General features: G+C 36.2%; 1 protein-coding gene across 1 annotated transcript; it reads left to right on the forward strand.

Moving 5' to 3' along the window:
• Nucleotides 1-448: 448 nt before the first annotated feature.
• Nucleotides 449-13,992, forward strand: LOC122300146. The gene is made up of 5 exons (XM_043110596.1): nt 449-1,301; nt 1,381-2,383; nt 2,835-3,170; nt 3,493-3,584; nt 12,748-13,992. Exons 2-5 carry the CDS (start codon nt 1,430-1,432, stop codon nt 13,613-13,615), a joined length of 2,250 nt encoding a protein of 749 aa, XP_042966530.1. The 5' UTR covers nt 449-1,301; nt 1,381-1,429; the 3' UTR covers nt 13,616-13,992.
• Nucleotides 13,993-14,433: the final 441 nt, after the last annotated feature.

Raw genomic sequence — 14,433 nt, forward strand, 5'->3', positions numbered from 1 at the left:
TTTTGGTACTTTTAAATAAATTAATAATTCATATATATATATATCAGAATGTTTTATTTTTATTTTTAATTTCTTTTATAGATAAGTAGTTTGATTGGGTCCATTACTGTTGTGTGTTGAAAGTGCTTTGAGAATTATAAACCTCATGGTTAGGAGCAATAATTAATAAATAAACAAATGAGTAAAACAGAGACGAAATGAATAAAATAATGGAAAGCTTTGGCGATGTGACATTGTTCCTACCGCCACCATCACATACGGCACATGCTCCCATTTGCGTGAAATCGAATAAAGAAAGAAATAAAGAATTAAAGCTCATAAAAAAATAAAATAAAACAATGATTAAAATTAATAATGATTCAAAGAAATATCCTCTTTGCACAGAATTCTGAAAGTAAATAAATAAGAAGTTAAAATAACTTCTGAAAATTAATAAAGCTTTTAGTTTTTCTGCCAATGTCCTCGTTCAGTTCCAACCAACAATTCCTGTGACCCTTTTGGCTTCACTTGCTCACCAAAACTCCTTAAAGCACCCGCTCAGAAAGAATGGAACCCAACGAAGACAAAGTGGGTCAGATTCCAATTCCTGTATAACTTCCTCCATCGTTTTAAGTGCGTGTGCATATGTTTGTGTGTCACCGCCTCGTCTCAGCTCAGAGAGTCAGGCCCTGACATTTTCTTGTTTTGATGCATCAAACAATCGTGTTATAAGCCTCACATCGATGATACCCCCTTGCCCCTTTTTCTCTGTTTCCTGCAAATTTTCAGCACATCCCATGTTCGGTACTGACAATTCTCGAGTTCCTTCTCCATATTTTCTTCCAGAAAAATGCCTTTTATACCCTTCCGTATTTTCTGTTTTTGCTACTGTAGTCTTTAAGACTTCATCCCCAGCCAAGAGTTTTCCCGCAAATATATTAGTTCATCTATAATTTTGCAAAGAAGAGAATTCGATTTTTAATATCAGTCTGAACTTTTCTCATCTTGGTTGGTGAGTACCTTTGTTCCCCATCCCCAAGCTATAGACAACCATTACTACCAATTGTTAGAATCCAAATATTTAATTTCTGTGTATTGGGTTCTATCATTAAGGATTTTTTTTTTTTTCGCTTTTAGTACAAAAAGTTCAGACCTTCCAAATCTGCATCTCTAATTAAGGGCGTGAGGTTTTTTTCAGTATTGGTTTTCCATTATAAACATGTTTATGAAACGGATTTCATCTGGGACTGAAGTATAATCCCAGTTTGCCTACTCTTCAAGCCGTCAAAGTCCACTGATTTGATTCCTTGTCTCAAACCAGGGTATTGAGAGAAATGTTGACGGTATCTAAAGTTTAACACTTTCTGCAAGATTTTTGTGTTCACATCTGAAATATTGCAGATTTCTGCATCTGGGGTTTTCATTCTAATGCAAATTGAAGGCCCCGAACATGGCCAATCTTGTTCCCGGTGTCCTCCTCAGGCTTCTGCAGCACATGAACACAGATATAAAGGTTGCCGGAGAGCACAGGTCGTTGCTATTGCAAGTTGTGAGCATTGTTCCGGCGCTTGCAGGCGTTGAGTTGTTCCCAAACAAAGGCTTTTACCTCAAGGTTTCGGATTCCTCTCATGCCACTTATGTATCTCTCCCTGATGAGCATGATGATCTGATTCTTAGTGACAAGATCCAACTGGGTCAGTTTATTCACGTTGAGCGCCTCGAAGCCGCCTCACCTGTTCCGATTCTTCGCGGGGTTAGACCGGTCCCAGGGCGCCACCCTTGTGTGGGCAGCCCTGAAGATATTGTTGCGACTCACTCATTGGGATTTCTGAATAATAATTCATCTGCAGGCTTGAAATCTGAGGAGAAAGTGAAATCAGCTAAGAAAATCATGGGGAATAACCATGTTGGGGAAAAGGAGAAAGTGAGATTGAATGGTAGTGTCAAAGAGGAGAAATCGGATAAGAAAATTGGATCTTTTGCAAAATCAAAGTCACAACCAACGAAGCCAGCTTTGAGTTTGGATGTAAAGAAGGAATCTTTGGCGAGATTGAAGTCGCTTAATTCACGGTCTATTCCTTCGTCTCCTACAAGTTGTTATTCGTTGCCGACGTCTTTTGAGAAGTTTGCTACTGGGGTTAGGCAGCAGGCAGAGATTAAGAGAGGAGGGAAGGCGACAGCTAAGTTGGGAGTGGTGGAAAAGGCGAACGCTTTGCGCACGGCTAGTCCCCTTCCCTCTGGAAAGGTGTCCAATGGAAACCCGATTAAAACTTTTGTCCTAGGAATTGAGCTGGGGAACAAGGCTTTGAGGAAGAGCTGGGATGGGAATATGGAAGTGAAAAGTAGAGAGAGTTCCAAACTGAGGGCCACCAAACATGAACTGAAGCCTGACGTACGGAGTTCTGTAAGTTCTATCATTCTTTACAAAGATTTTCAATAGATTTGGAGTTGGATCAATTTACTCATCCTTTCAAATGCTTCTGAGGCAAACAATGCAAGCAGTTAGAAACAAAAAATAGCCAAGAAAGCCAATTATGCCCCTATCTATAATTATCATCTAGTGCGGGATGTTTACAGTTTAACCAAATTTCATCTCATTTTTCAGTTCTCATCTCAAAAAACCAATGTATTGAATCAGTGTCTTCCATTTTATCACCTAATTTATCTCTGATAAATCCCAAGGATTGCATTCACTCATCTTTAATTTTGATATGATTCCCGACTATGTGTGGGTAATCCATTTTTTCTGCATTTCTCCTATGGTTTTGTTGCCTTCTTTCGCTTTCTTTTTCCATCCTTTGCACTTCTTGTCAAACGACTATAATTATCATCGCCCATATATATGTATTTGCCAGACTCCTAGATTAAGCACGTCGTCAAGGATAAGTACATCATCAAGAATAAGCACATCAAGCGACAGATTGCCGTATAAAGAGGAGAATATGGTCCAGTCATCTGCTAGGTTATCTAAAGGAGAGGTTAGGGTTCAAATGTCTCCAAAAAAGGTCTCTACGACTTTGGGGGATCAAGAAAAAGTAAGCAAGCAAACTTCTGCTGGAAAGAAGTCATCAGAAGTATCCAGTAATGGACTACCAGGAAACATGGTCAAGGTTTCCCTAACTAGTAGAAGATTGATGGATGGAAGTGCTTCATGGGCTTCACTCCCTTCTTGTCTTGCAAAGCTCGGAAAGGTATAAACTCCGTGCCTTTTTGTATATATCTATTACATATATATCTCAAGCTATTGTGTATGAAATGATCCTCTGATATAGCAATATTTTACTTCAGTAGTGGAATGGGTCTTGATGCTCAAAAGTTTTCTAAATTCATCTGCAAGTGAAAAAGAAAGTTGCCCCCGAGTGTTTACGTCTGCTGTCCCACCGATCGGATTTTTCATTCACCCTGTACATTATATTATAAATTCCTACTTAAATGATACCCATTTTGGAACATAAATTCTATGAATTCGCAATTTGTTTCTCATATCCTATTCTTCCACATTCATTATGACAGGAAGTTATGAAGAACAGAGATGCTGCACAGCTGGCAGCAATAGAGGCTATACAAGAGGCTTCTGCTGCAGAGAACTTACTTCAATGTCTGAGGTACACATACTTAAACGATAATAAATAACTGCTAAATGTGAAAGTAGAAATATCTTTATTATGAGGGAACGTTTAAATTAATTGATTCCCATCAATGATTCTCGAAGTATCCCTTCGCTAATACTATTTAGTATCATATGCTAGATTAAACATTACTGACATTACCCTGTAGGCATCAGCATGTGAATTTTGTTTTTTTAATCTCATCCCAAAATTGTCAATCTCATTTCATCTCATCTCATTTCATTTCATCCTATTTCCAAACATAATTTAAATACAAAATTTTCAAATTAATCATTACAACTTTTCCAAACTTTCAAACAAAAAATAAAAAATAATTCAACTTTTTCAAATCCTCATACAAAAATAATATTATAAAACTATATTCTAAAAATATTTTAACTTTATAATACTTTTTATTCAACTTTTTTTCTCTCATTTTCCAAAACCAAAAAAATACTCAACTCAAACTATCCCATTACTATTCATAAACTATCTTACTACTTTTCACAAAATTCTTATCTCATCTCACTCTCCAAACGAGCCCTTAGGGTAGGTTTGGGTAATTAGATGAGATGAGAAATTCTCAAAACTTTACACAATTTTATTCCCAAACATCACTCAAACACAAAATACTTCAATTTCCAATCTTCAACTTTTTCATCTAATCAATTACCTAATCATTACCAATTTTACAAACTTCAAAACAAAACCAAAAAATCAACACAACTTTTTCAAACTTCAAAACAAAAATTATATTAAATAAATTATAAACTTATTCAAACAATTTTTTAAGTTTATAATTTTTTATTCAACTTTCTCTCTCTTTTTCCAAAACCCAATAAAACATCTTAACTCACCATTTCACTGTTATTCACAAAATTCTGAGATACTCCAAGTTTCCAAATGAGCCTAGGCTTGCAAACATATACGGATGATATTGCCATTGTGCAGTACAGTAGCAAAATTATTTGAGAAGCTTTCTTATCCCATATTTAAGACAAGTATTATAAAATGTTTTTTCATAAGATAAAGTTAATAATCAAGAAAGAGAAAAATTTCTTGTAAGTTTAAAGGAGGCACCCTTCTGCCATAAGAGAGGGTTTATTAATAAAATGGCGCTTTCTTTCCTCCTAAAAGGGGAAACATTGACATTATCAAGGTACCCTAGGGAGTATACTTCAAATACACCTAGTGAGGGAGGGAAAAGAGGTAAAAAATGTCTGGAAACTAAAGTTAGGAAGACAAAGGCGGGCTGCCATCTGGCGGTAAAGTGAAGTAAAAAATAAATCCTCGAGTTCTTCCACATTCCTTGAGTTATCTTCGAAACTTCGATCATTTGTTTCCCTGCTAAGCAAATTAAGATCATTTTCCATGATGCTTCCATGGGAGGACTCTCAAACCGCCCTTTCAAATATGCCAACAGATCCACCACCTGTTACTCTTTTTAGCCCTAATAGTTTAAGCACAGCTTGCCACAAAGAGGTGGCTACCTCGCAGTGAAATAAGAGGTGATCCATTGATTCTCCATAGTCCATCCCACTTGTGCATATAACACCATTCAATGTAACATCCTTTCCTCGAATTGTCCAGGGCAAGGATCTTCCCCAATTCAGCCATCCAGACAGTCTTGAAAAAAAAAAAAAGCTGTTCTTCAGGGAGCCTTACTCCTCTAAATGGTCTTCCATGGAATAAAGATGTTCTTATATGGGACTAATGCATAAAAGAATGACTTAACTTCAAACACCCTTGGCTTGGATATGCTCCAACGTAGCTTGTCTGCACTAGCTTATCTCTTTCTGAACACATAAAGCTAAGCATGAAAAGAGGTATAGCAATCCACCCCCAATCATGTGCTGTGCGTGTAAACTCTACTTCCAATTGAGGAGAGCCATTAAGTGGATGCTTGAATGTAAAAATGTTAGGAAGTTTTGATGAATAGTGAAGAAATCAAGTTGAAAAAATTGAGGAGAGCCATTAAGTTGAAAGTTGCGGGTCCCACCTTAAAATATGTTTAAATGATGAAACATTTATTATTTAAATCAAAATTTAAAACAAGCAGAATAAAAAAAGGAAAGACGGTGGGAAGATCAAGGTGGCCTGTTGTGGCCACCCCTTGGGTGGCCCAGACAAGCTGCCCATGGTGGACCCGTGGTGGCCCAACCACCAAGCCACCACCGGGTGGCCATGCGGTGGCCAGATTCTTTATTTTTATTTTTTTAACTTATGCATTTTAATGGAAGAAAGGATAAGTTTTTGACTAAGGTGTTTTTGAGAGTTTTGTATGTTTGGGAAAAAATTGAACAGTAGATGGAAAATATCTCTTGCCAAACATTGCCTAAAAGCTGTATTCTACCACTGATGCTTCCTTGATCCTGGTAAGGTTGAAGAGGTCTGGGAAAGCTTCTTTTTGGGGCTGATATTTACACCATACATCAAATTAGAACTTTGTCCTAGAACCACTCATCTGAAATCTATTTTCAATCTTGATACTGCTTCGAAAGAAAGGAATGTGCAACACAAAGAGCAGATGTGTTCGAGGTGTGCCTTACCAAATTTCAGTGCATCATCCGTAAACAAGTGTGGTATAAGAACATCTCTAGCAAACAACAATATAAACTGGAATTTACTTATAAAAAAAAAAAACAATATAAACTGGAATTGGATGGTAAAATTAAGTATTATAATGAATTTATATCATTCTATTTAGGTGGGACATCAGAGTTGTAATACAGGCTTTTGCCATTCTTTGATCAATAAAATTTATTTATTTATCAAAAAAAAAAAAATTAAGTAGGCGTTTGGAGTTTTTTTTTATCTCTAGCAAATTGAAGTCTAGACTTAGACACAAACCTCCCTTTCTCAAGCAAGGCAGGTCTTTTGGAGGTCTTGTGCATGGCTTCTTCCAAAGTTGGGAGGTTTTCTTGTATATGAAGTGATTGAATACTGTTTTTAACCCTTTAAGATGCAATAATGTCTTGACTTTCTTCTCGTCTGCTGTGATTTAATCTTTGTGCTCTTGAATCCACTTTCATCCATCTATGTGATACCTTGAACTTAGAATACATATTTAAGAAAACTTACAAAAACATTTAAGGTCATACAGCATGACTTGGCATTGGACCTTACAAGAATCCAAGCTTGAAGTAAATAAAAATCAACATATAAACAGTGGCACCCAGGCAGGGACACAAACACTTGACCTTGAACAAGCCATGTCTCTTAAACGAGCATAAGACATGTAATTGTTGAATGATGATCAAATCGTCTGTGCGTGTCAAGCACAATAAGACACAGTATGGCACAAGTGATGGTTGAATGTCAGGCACTGACAACCTGCCTTGTACCATCTGGATATTTACAAGCTAGAATGACATGTTGCATACCATGTTAAACAAAATGGTGTAGCATTCTATGCATGACAGATACTGACCTTCTGAATGTTAACGTTCAGCACCTAGACACTGTCACTTCAGGACTTCTGCCACAAGTTGGGCCTGACATGTCCAAGCATCATGATATACCATCTAGACATTATATGAGCCCCAAGGCTGACTCACCTCATACTCTCGTTCAAAAACTCTCTTGGAGTGCCATTATGAGTTTTTTTAAGTTAAAAGTAATCTTATTGATAGAAATGAAAATAAGCATAGCCCAAGTACATAGGATGTATATAAGAAGAGAAAAACACCTAATCAAGAACTAGAAATAGATACAAGAAAATCATGAAAGCTGAGTCCGTTAAAATCTATAGCAATTGCCCATGACATCATTATGAATTTTGAGCAAATTTTTTAATTCCTGTTCTAGTGACCTTTTTGGTTAGGTATAAGAATATTTTGGTACCGGTAAACCCCTATTTATTTATTTATTTTTGTGTATGGTTCATACTGCATATAATAACAATAATTCCTCATTATCTATCAACTTACAAAAAAAAAAAAAAAAAAGCACCATTAAATATAGGAAATTCAAATTTTAAAAAATTTAATTTGTCATTTGTGAAACAAGTAAACAACAAATAAAGTCTTCTATGATACTTCCCGAGTTAAGTCTTAAATATGTATGATGTCATGCTATTCAGATCACATCTAATAGTTGATTGTTCACTTTAAAGTTCTTGGTCAAGAATAAAAGCATGACCTCATAGACTTCATTAAACATCATCTCTCCATAATTTTTTTTGGATGTTGGGGAACCTTTCCAAGGCAGGGTCCTTTGGACCCACCCCTACAAACCCTGGTTCTGTGCACCGCATCATTGGAAGTTTCTCTACATGGAACTGTTTGAATTGCTGGCTTTTCACCAGGGGGTGTAGCCCCAAAGGATTGTTTGCACCCATGAAGTGTTGAACCTTGGAGGGAGTGAGACCCCAAGACCAAGGCTTTCACCACTTGGGCCAACCCCTTGGGGTTTCTCTCCATAATTATACTAACATATTTTTAGTATTGGACCATTCAATGATTATCTTTTCAAGTAAAATATTGGATGCATTATTTGACTCCACTGTAAATATGCGTATTTATTTATTTGTGAGTATTTCATATAAGTTAAATGATCTTAGAGGGATACTTTGGACATTTTATATCATGAATCGTACAAAAATAATAAGAGATGTCTCTAATCAAAATGGTAATTTAAACAAATTGAGTCCTAATTGCCTAAAAAACTGCATGAAGTTTCAAAACATTTGCCCTGATTTCTGTTATAAAAAAGTGTCTTGATATTAGTGACAAATGAGTAAAACATTGGAAACATATCTGTACTTTTGTTAAAACAAAAACTAAATTGTATTTCTTGTGCGGAGACATGTGAAGACAACTTTTTGATTTCAACTTGCACTTCATTAAATTTGAGCTCCATTTACAAATGTTGCTCTGTGCCTTCCACAAAATCATGTTTGTCACCGAGTGAAAATCTCAGCAGAAACTTTCAGAATTCGAACAGAATGGTTAGAACAGTTTGGAATAGTCTGAAATTTAGAGCAGTGGTACGCATGACCAAAAAAAATATTTAAAACATAAGTTTTGAGTGTTCCTTGCGAGTCTATGCCCAAAGAAAAGTTGCAACACTTGATGTGGTTGTTGAAGGAGCATTGGAAAAAGATGGGAGCGCCATCTTCACAAAAAGGAAATTAATATATATATATATCTTTGGTTAACAGTTTTTCACAAAAGATTTATCTTTATGCCCCTGATTAACTACAAGGGTGACCATTTTCCTTGAGTATGATCTTAGATTAGGTTTAATACTTAAAATATTATCATTTTGTGGAAGACTTCATGCTCATAGTCACATTTTCATTAGAAAACACATTTTGTTCTAATATGCAAGGCCAATGTAGAAATATGATGTTTTTTCATGAAAGTGACCCAAGGACTCAGAATGGAGTTTTGGTTGGATTTTGAACCCAAAACATGTCAAACCTGAGACTTGGAAGAAGTATGAACGGTCTTCGAATAAGTAACGTAGGGATAGTTTCCCTTTCCAAGGTTGTCTGTCCAAATGAGAATGGTTAAATATCAGACAAAACGCCTTGGATGGAGCACTGTTTAGACTTGGTCAAATGACCCAACTCCAAAATGAACAATAACACTGTTTTGAGGAGAAAAGACTAGTTGAAAGCTATTATAAGATTTAGATCATTCTTTTAGCTTTGAATATGTTAATCAAGTATTACCTATTGCAGATGAGGTATGATTTGAAGGGAATACTTTTGAAGGAGATAGGAGAATTTCAAGTGTAAACATACTGACCTACTAGTTACAAACTAGTTTTAGATAACATGCTTTTATATAGTAAATATAATGCATTTTTACATTCGGTTACCAGCCTTGTTAATTTTATTTATGATCATGATTTAACCCCAAGGGATTGTTCCAAGTCGCGAAGGCCTTGGTCTTTAGGTATTACTCCCTTCAAGGTCCAAGGTTTAATACCTCATGAGTGCAAACAATCATTTGGGGCCAAACTCCTGGTAAAAAGCTAGCAATTTAACCAGTTCTGTGTAGGAAAACTTCCAAGGGTGCGGTGCATGGAACTGGGGTTTACTCTGTAGGGGTGGGTCCGAATAGCCCTGCCTTGGAGAGGTTCCCCGACAAAAAAAAAAAAAAAAAAAAAAAAACAAATACCTCTATGAAACATGCTTTCAAACATGCATCAAGTATGATAATTGTAACATCCCATTCCCCAATAAATTCATTTTTAGAATAAAATCAATAAAGTCTCATGTTCTTATAAAAAATAACTTATTAAACTAGAAGTCATAAAACCGAGCATAACATAAACTATCTAGGCCACTGTCACACCTCCCTGGACTAAGTCTTGCAGCTCTACCTTCATAAATATTCTGACTTGGGGTGGTTTAAAAACATAAAACAACTAAAATGAATTGATGACTTAGTAAGAAACCTATTATGATGTAAACATACTTAACATAAAGTTTTCATAAAATATTTCATGCTGAGAATTAAAATCATGATTGTTCATAAATATGTTGATGACATGCATGACTTATCTATCTGAATTAACTGACTGATCTAACTGGCCAACACACTTAATCCTGTGTGTGAAGTTGTGCACCGGCCCCACATCTCGTGGCCTCTAGGGGAGCTCTTGATAGTATTCTAGAATACTATTGTGGACTATGCTTGATTCCGTGGCTTGCACATCTACCCTGACACTGCATTGGTACCATGCATCTGAATGACCCTCTAATTAACTATTTAGAACTTATCTTACACTTAATCTTATGAAAGTTTACGTGTTTTATGTAACATGAAATGCATGAGATGCATGAAACTTATATAATTATAATATGCGGAATGAAACATAATGAACGACGTGCTTGCAAATATCATGACATGTGTAGTACATAAACACTAGCTTCCAAAGAACTAGCTTTAATAATAATATATATAACTCGCTAACGTATGCTAATCCTAATTTATGATCAAGCTACTTACCTTGTACTTGTTGCTTACTAAAATTTTCGACACAAAATCGATTACAGTGTGATGGAGGGATGACGGTGGTTGCGAGTAGGAGGGAGGAAGTGACAATGGTGGCCTTGTCGTGTTTCATGGTGGGGGAGATGAGGCTGCGGCATGTTGAAGGTAAAATGAGAGCTAAAAACAAAAAAGCCAGGGCTTGAAGAGGTAGGTGCACGTACAGTGCATGAGAATTTATTTATAGGATGATATGGGTTGGGTTTAGGAATTTTCAGGTGAAGAGGATTCTAGAACTGTAATCCTAGTGTGTTTGAATATAAAAACATACTTTGATAGTTCATTTAATATAGGATTGGAGTGACTGAGATTGTGTAGGAAACTTCAATCAATGATGATTTTAAATTGAAATAAACTGCTAATGGCCGATGTTTAAATTTTGTAAGGACTATAACTCATTCAATAAATATTAAATGGGATTTAACCTAGTTATTGAGTCTAATTAAAATCCCTAATCAACCTCAATAATTTATAGCTCGTGGGCTTATATAATATGGCCCATTAAATATAATTTAGGCTCAATAAAATTATCAATATTCCGACTTTAGAATTATTAGGCTTGGTCCTTACAATAATAAACTTGTGATTGATGAGATGTGAATTTGGCCAAACAGGGATGATATAGTCTTGGCAACTCTAACGGTCAAGTCTCTTTTTTTGTTTTGGGGAGGGGAGGGGAAGAGAGGAGGTGAGGGGGCACCCTGGGCAAAAACTAACAGGCTAAGTGGGGTAATACGCTTTGCAACCCATAAGTCATGTGGAGGGTTATACCACTTGGCAAAGAGCCTGAAGATGTGATACATGCTAGTGTTAGTATGATATTTGGCATGCATATTTGGCAGGATGTTTTAAATTATCTTGTCTTCTTAAATTGTTATGTTGAAAATAGAACTTTTACAAAGAGGGCTACTTCGATTGGTTGGTTGGTATTGACATACTTAAGTCCACATTGCACCTTTAAATTGTGGTAGTTTTGCAAATGAGGTGGGCGAAGCTGTAAGAGAAGAAGAAGACCTATTTTGGTTTATAGATTTTTAACCTTAAGGCTGATAGTCTGTCCTTGATTTTATTAAGACTGGATTCTATGCCCATGGTCGCATTTGCATCAAACTCTATTTATTAATGAAGTATTTTGGTTAGTGGTCTGGTGTTATCTATAGTTTATGTAATGTTTCTCATAATGAAAAAATATTTATATTTTTCCTCTGCAACAATTACTCCAAAGGCTTATGGTAACACAGTTAAATAACTGTAATTGTATGGCCATGCCAGCCTGGCGTTGCAATCAATGTGCTTAACTTCCCATGATAACTCAATGACTGATGTTGTTAGATAATTTTATTCTAAGGAATCTAGGACATGGAAAAGCTAGAATTGGAAGGGATGCTTTGAATTCGAAGTTCTTTGGCATCACCTGAATGGGAAGACTCACTTTTCCCAACCTTTTTGATCTTGATTCCGATTAAGAGCAGTATGCTCATATAATAGAGTCGTAGAAAAAGATTATCCTTGGTTATAGGGGTGAAAATACAAGATAGAAGAAGAAATGATCAAGTTCAGGGGAAGTAAATGTAGCTCTGAATGGAAGATTGTACAAAAGAATCGATGGCTTAATCTTGTCAAGTGAAAACTTATTGCTATACGGTTACAGGGTTCTTTGTATGAAGTGAATATAGCACTAAAAGGGGTTAAGAATGTGAGTTAAGACAGGGAAAATGCATGACCAATGAAAAAATCAAGGATATCATTCACATGAAACATATTTGTATGAGGGCATTCACATGAAAACATGGACTTGGTGCAGCCATATTAATCGGGTGATAGAGCTTTTTCTTATATGGAGCTGACTAGACTGGATTTTGGAAATCACGTATAGCATTCACATGAAACATGGAGTTGGTGCCACCATTTTGAGGAATTGGGTGGTAGAGCCTTTTCTCATGTGATGGAAATGTTGGGACTGTCACTCTGATAATTAGGCAAACTGAATTGTGCTTTTATTTGTAGCTGAAATTCAATCCTACACACCTGTCGCCTTTTATATTCATTTTTTGGAAGGGTATTTGTAAGTTTACATTTTTCGTTACTATATAACATCTGTAAACTGTTTGCAAATATATTACTTATATTTCTTCTGACATAATGTCTCTCTGCAGCATATATTCTGAGTTAACTACCTCTGCTAAGGAAGATAACCCTCAGCCGGCAGTTGAACAGTTCTTGACTCTTCATGCAAGCTTAAATAATGCTTGCATGGTTGCTGATTCCCTATCTAAATTTCGTTCTGGGGGTACATCCCCAGATCATGAAGAAAACGTGTCAGAAGAAGCACTAAAGTTAACATCCAACAGGCGAAAACATGCAGCTTCATGGGTCCAAGCTGCAATGGCAACCAATCTGTCACTCTTTTCAGTTTTTAGCAAAGACCCTACCTTGACTCGAGCTGCAGCTCCAACTCCCTCTCAAAGTCAAAAGGCCATACCAGTAAATCAACCAGTATTAGTACTAGAAAATTCTACCAAGAAAACCTTAGCAAAAAGCCAAGGCAAAGCCCGCCAAGCCATCGGTTCTAAGTTTGCCCAAGGAACTCCTCGCCGGCTAGGGGATGTTTCATCCATCAGCCAGAAGCTGCAGGCCCAACCTCCACCAGAGTGGATTAGAGGAATTGGCATTGATGAGGCAGTTGACTTGGCTGAGATGTTGCAACTACAGTCCCAGGATTGGTTTTTGGGATACGTGGAGAGGTTCTTGGATGCTGATGTGGACACATCAGCCTTATCAGATAATGGTCAAATAGCAGGGATGTTGAGTCAGCTCAAGAGTGTGAATGACTGGCTGGACAAGATTGGATCAAGCAAGGCTGGAGGAGAATCACCCCATACTTCAGCAGAGACAATTGACAGGTTGAGAAAGAAGATCTACGAGTACCTCCTTACACACGTTGAATCAGCTGCTGCTGCACTTGGTGGTGGTTCACAATTGTCACCACCATTCCAAACACAAGAAACCAAAGTTAGAAGGTGACATAGTTTTAGCTTAAACACAAAAGTGGTGTTTGCATTTAACTGTGGTACAGCCCCATGGCATCCTAGTTCAGTATATTGATTCGTGTAAATATATCCTACGTGGGTTTTGGGTATATATGGGGTAATTAGTTTTTAACAGGAAAAAGAATTTGAAGAGGAGTGTGGAATTTTTTGTTTTTTGTTTTCGTTTGTTGGGTTTTGTTCGATGAAACAATACAGATTGAAGCTATCCAGAAAAAGTTATCTTAACAATAGGTTCATTGCCGGGAGAACTGATGTGGAAAAAAGATAATGAAACATTGCTGTATTACCATGGACTTGAATATTCCTGTCTATTCATATTTTAATGAGAGAATTAAATGATTCTCGTGAAAATGCACCTCATACGTTTGGAATAAAACTCTTCAATGCTTGGGTCTCTTGTTAAAAGACCATATAATGACTTTCATCTAATTCACTTCACTGGATAAGACCATCTCTGATATTTTAGAAGGGTATTAAATACCGTTATAAATTGTGTTAAGTGTCGGATTCTTCTTTTGAAAAATGATAAGAGTTTATTATTAAAAAATTATTATTATTTTATATGAGTTTTATATTTATTCATTTTTTATGTGAGTTCTATATTCATTTTTTCATAAAGGAGTGTGTAACGTTTTTACATTTTATAATTGAAAATGTCATTTCTATTTCTCACAAGAGTAATATTACCCTTCACTCTAAATTTTATCATTCTAGTCACACCCACTAAGTGTCATATTTTATTATTGCTGGTTACAACTGCTTCTGGAAACCTCCTGCAATATTGTAAACTAG

The sequence above is a fragment of the Carya illinoinensis genome, chromosome 2 (genome assembly GCF_018687715.1).
Source record: "Carya illinoinensis cultivar Pawnee chromosome 2, C.illinoinensisPawnee_v1, whole genome shotgun sequence".
Classification (NCBI taxonomy): domain Eukaryota; kingdom Viridiplantae; phylum Streptophyta; class Magnoliopsida; order Fagales; family Juglandaceae; genus Carya; species Carya illinoinensis.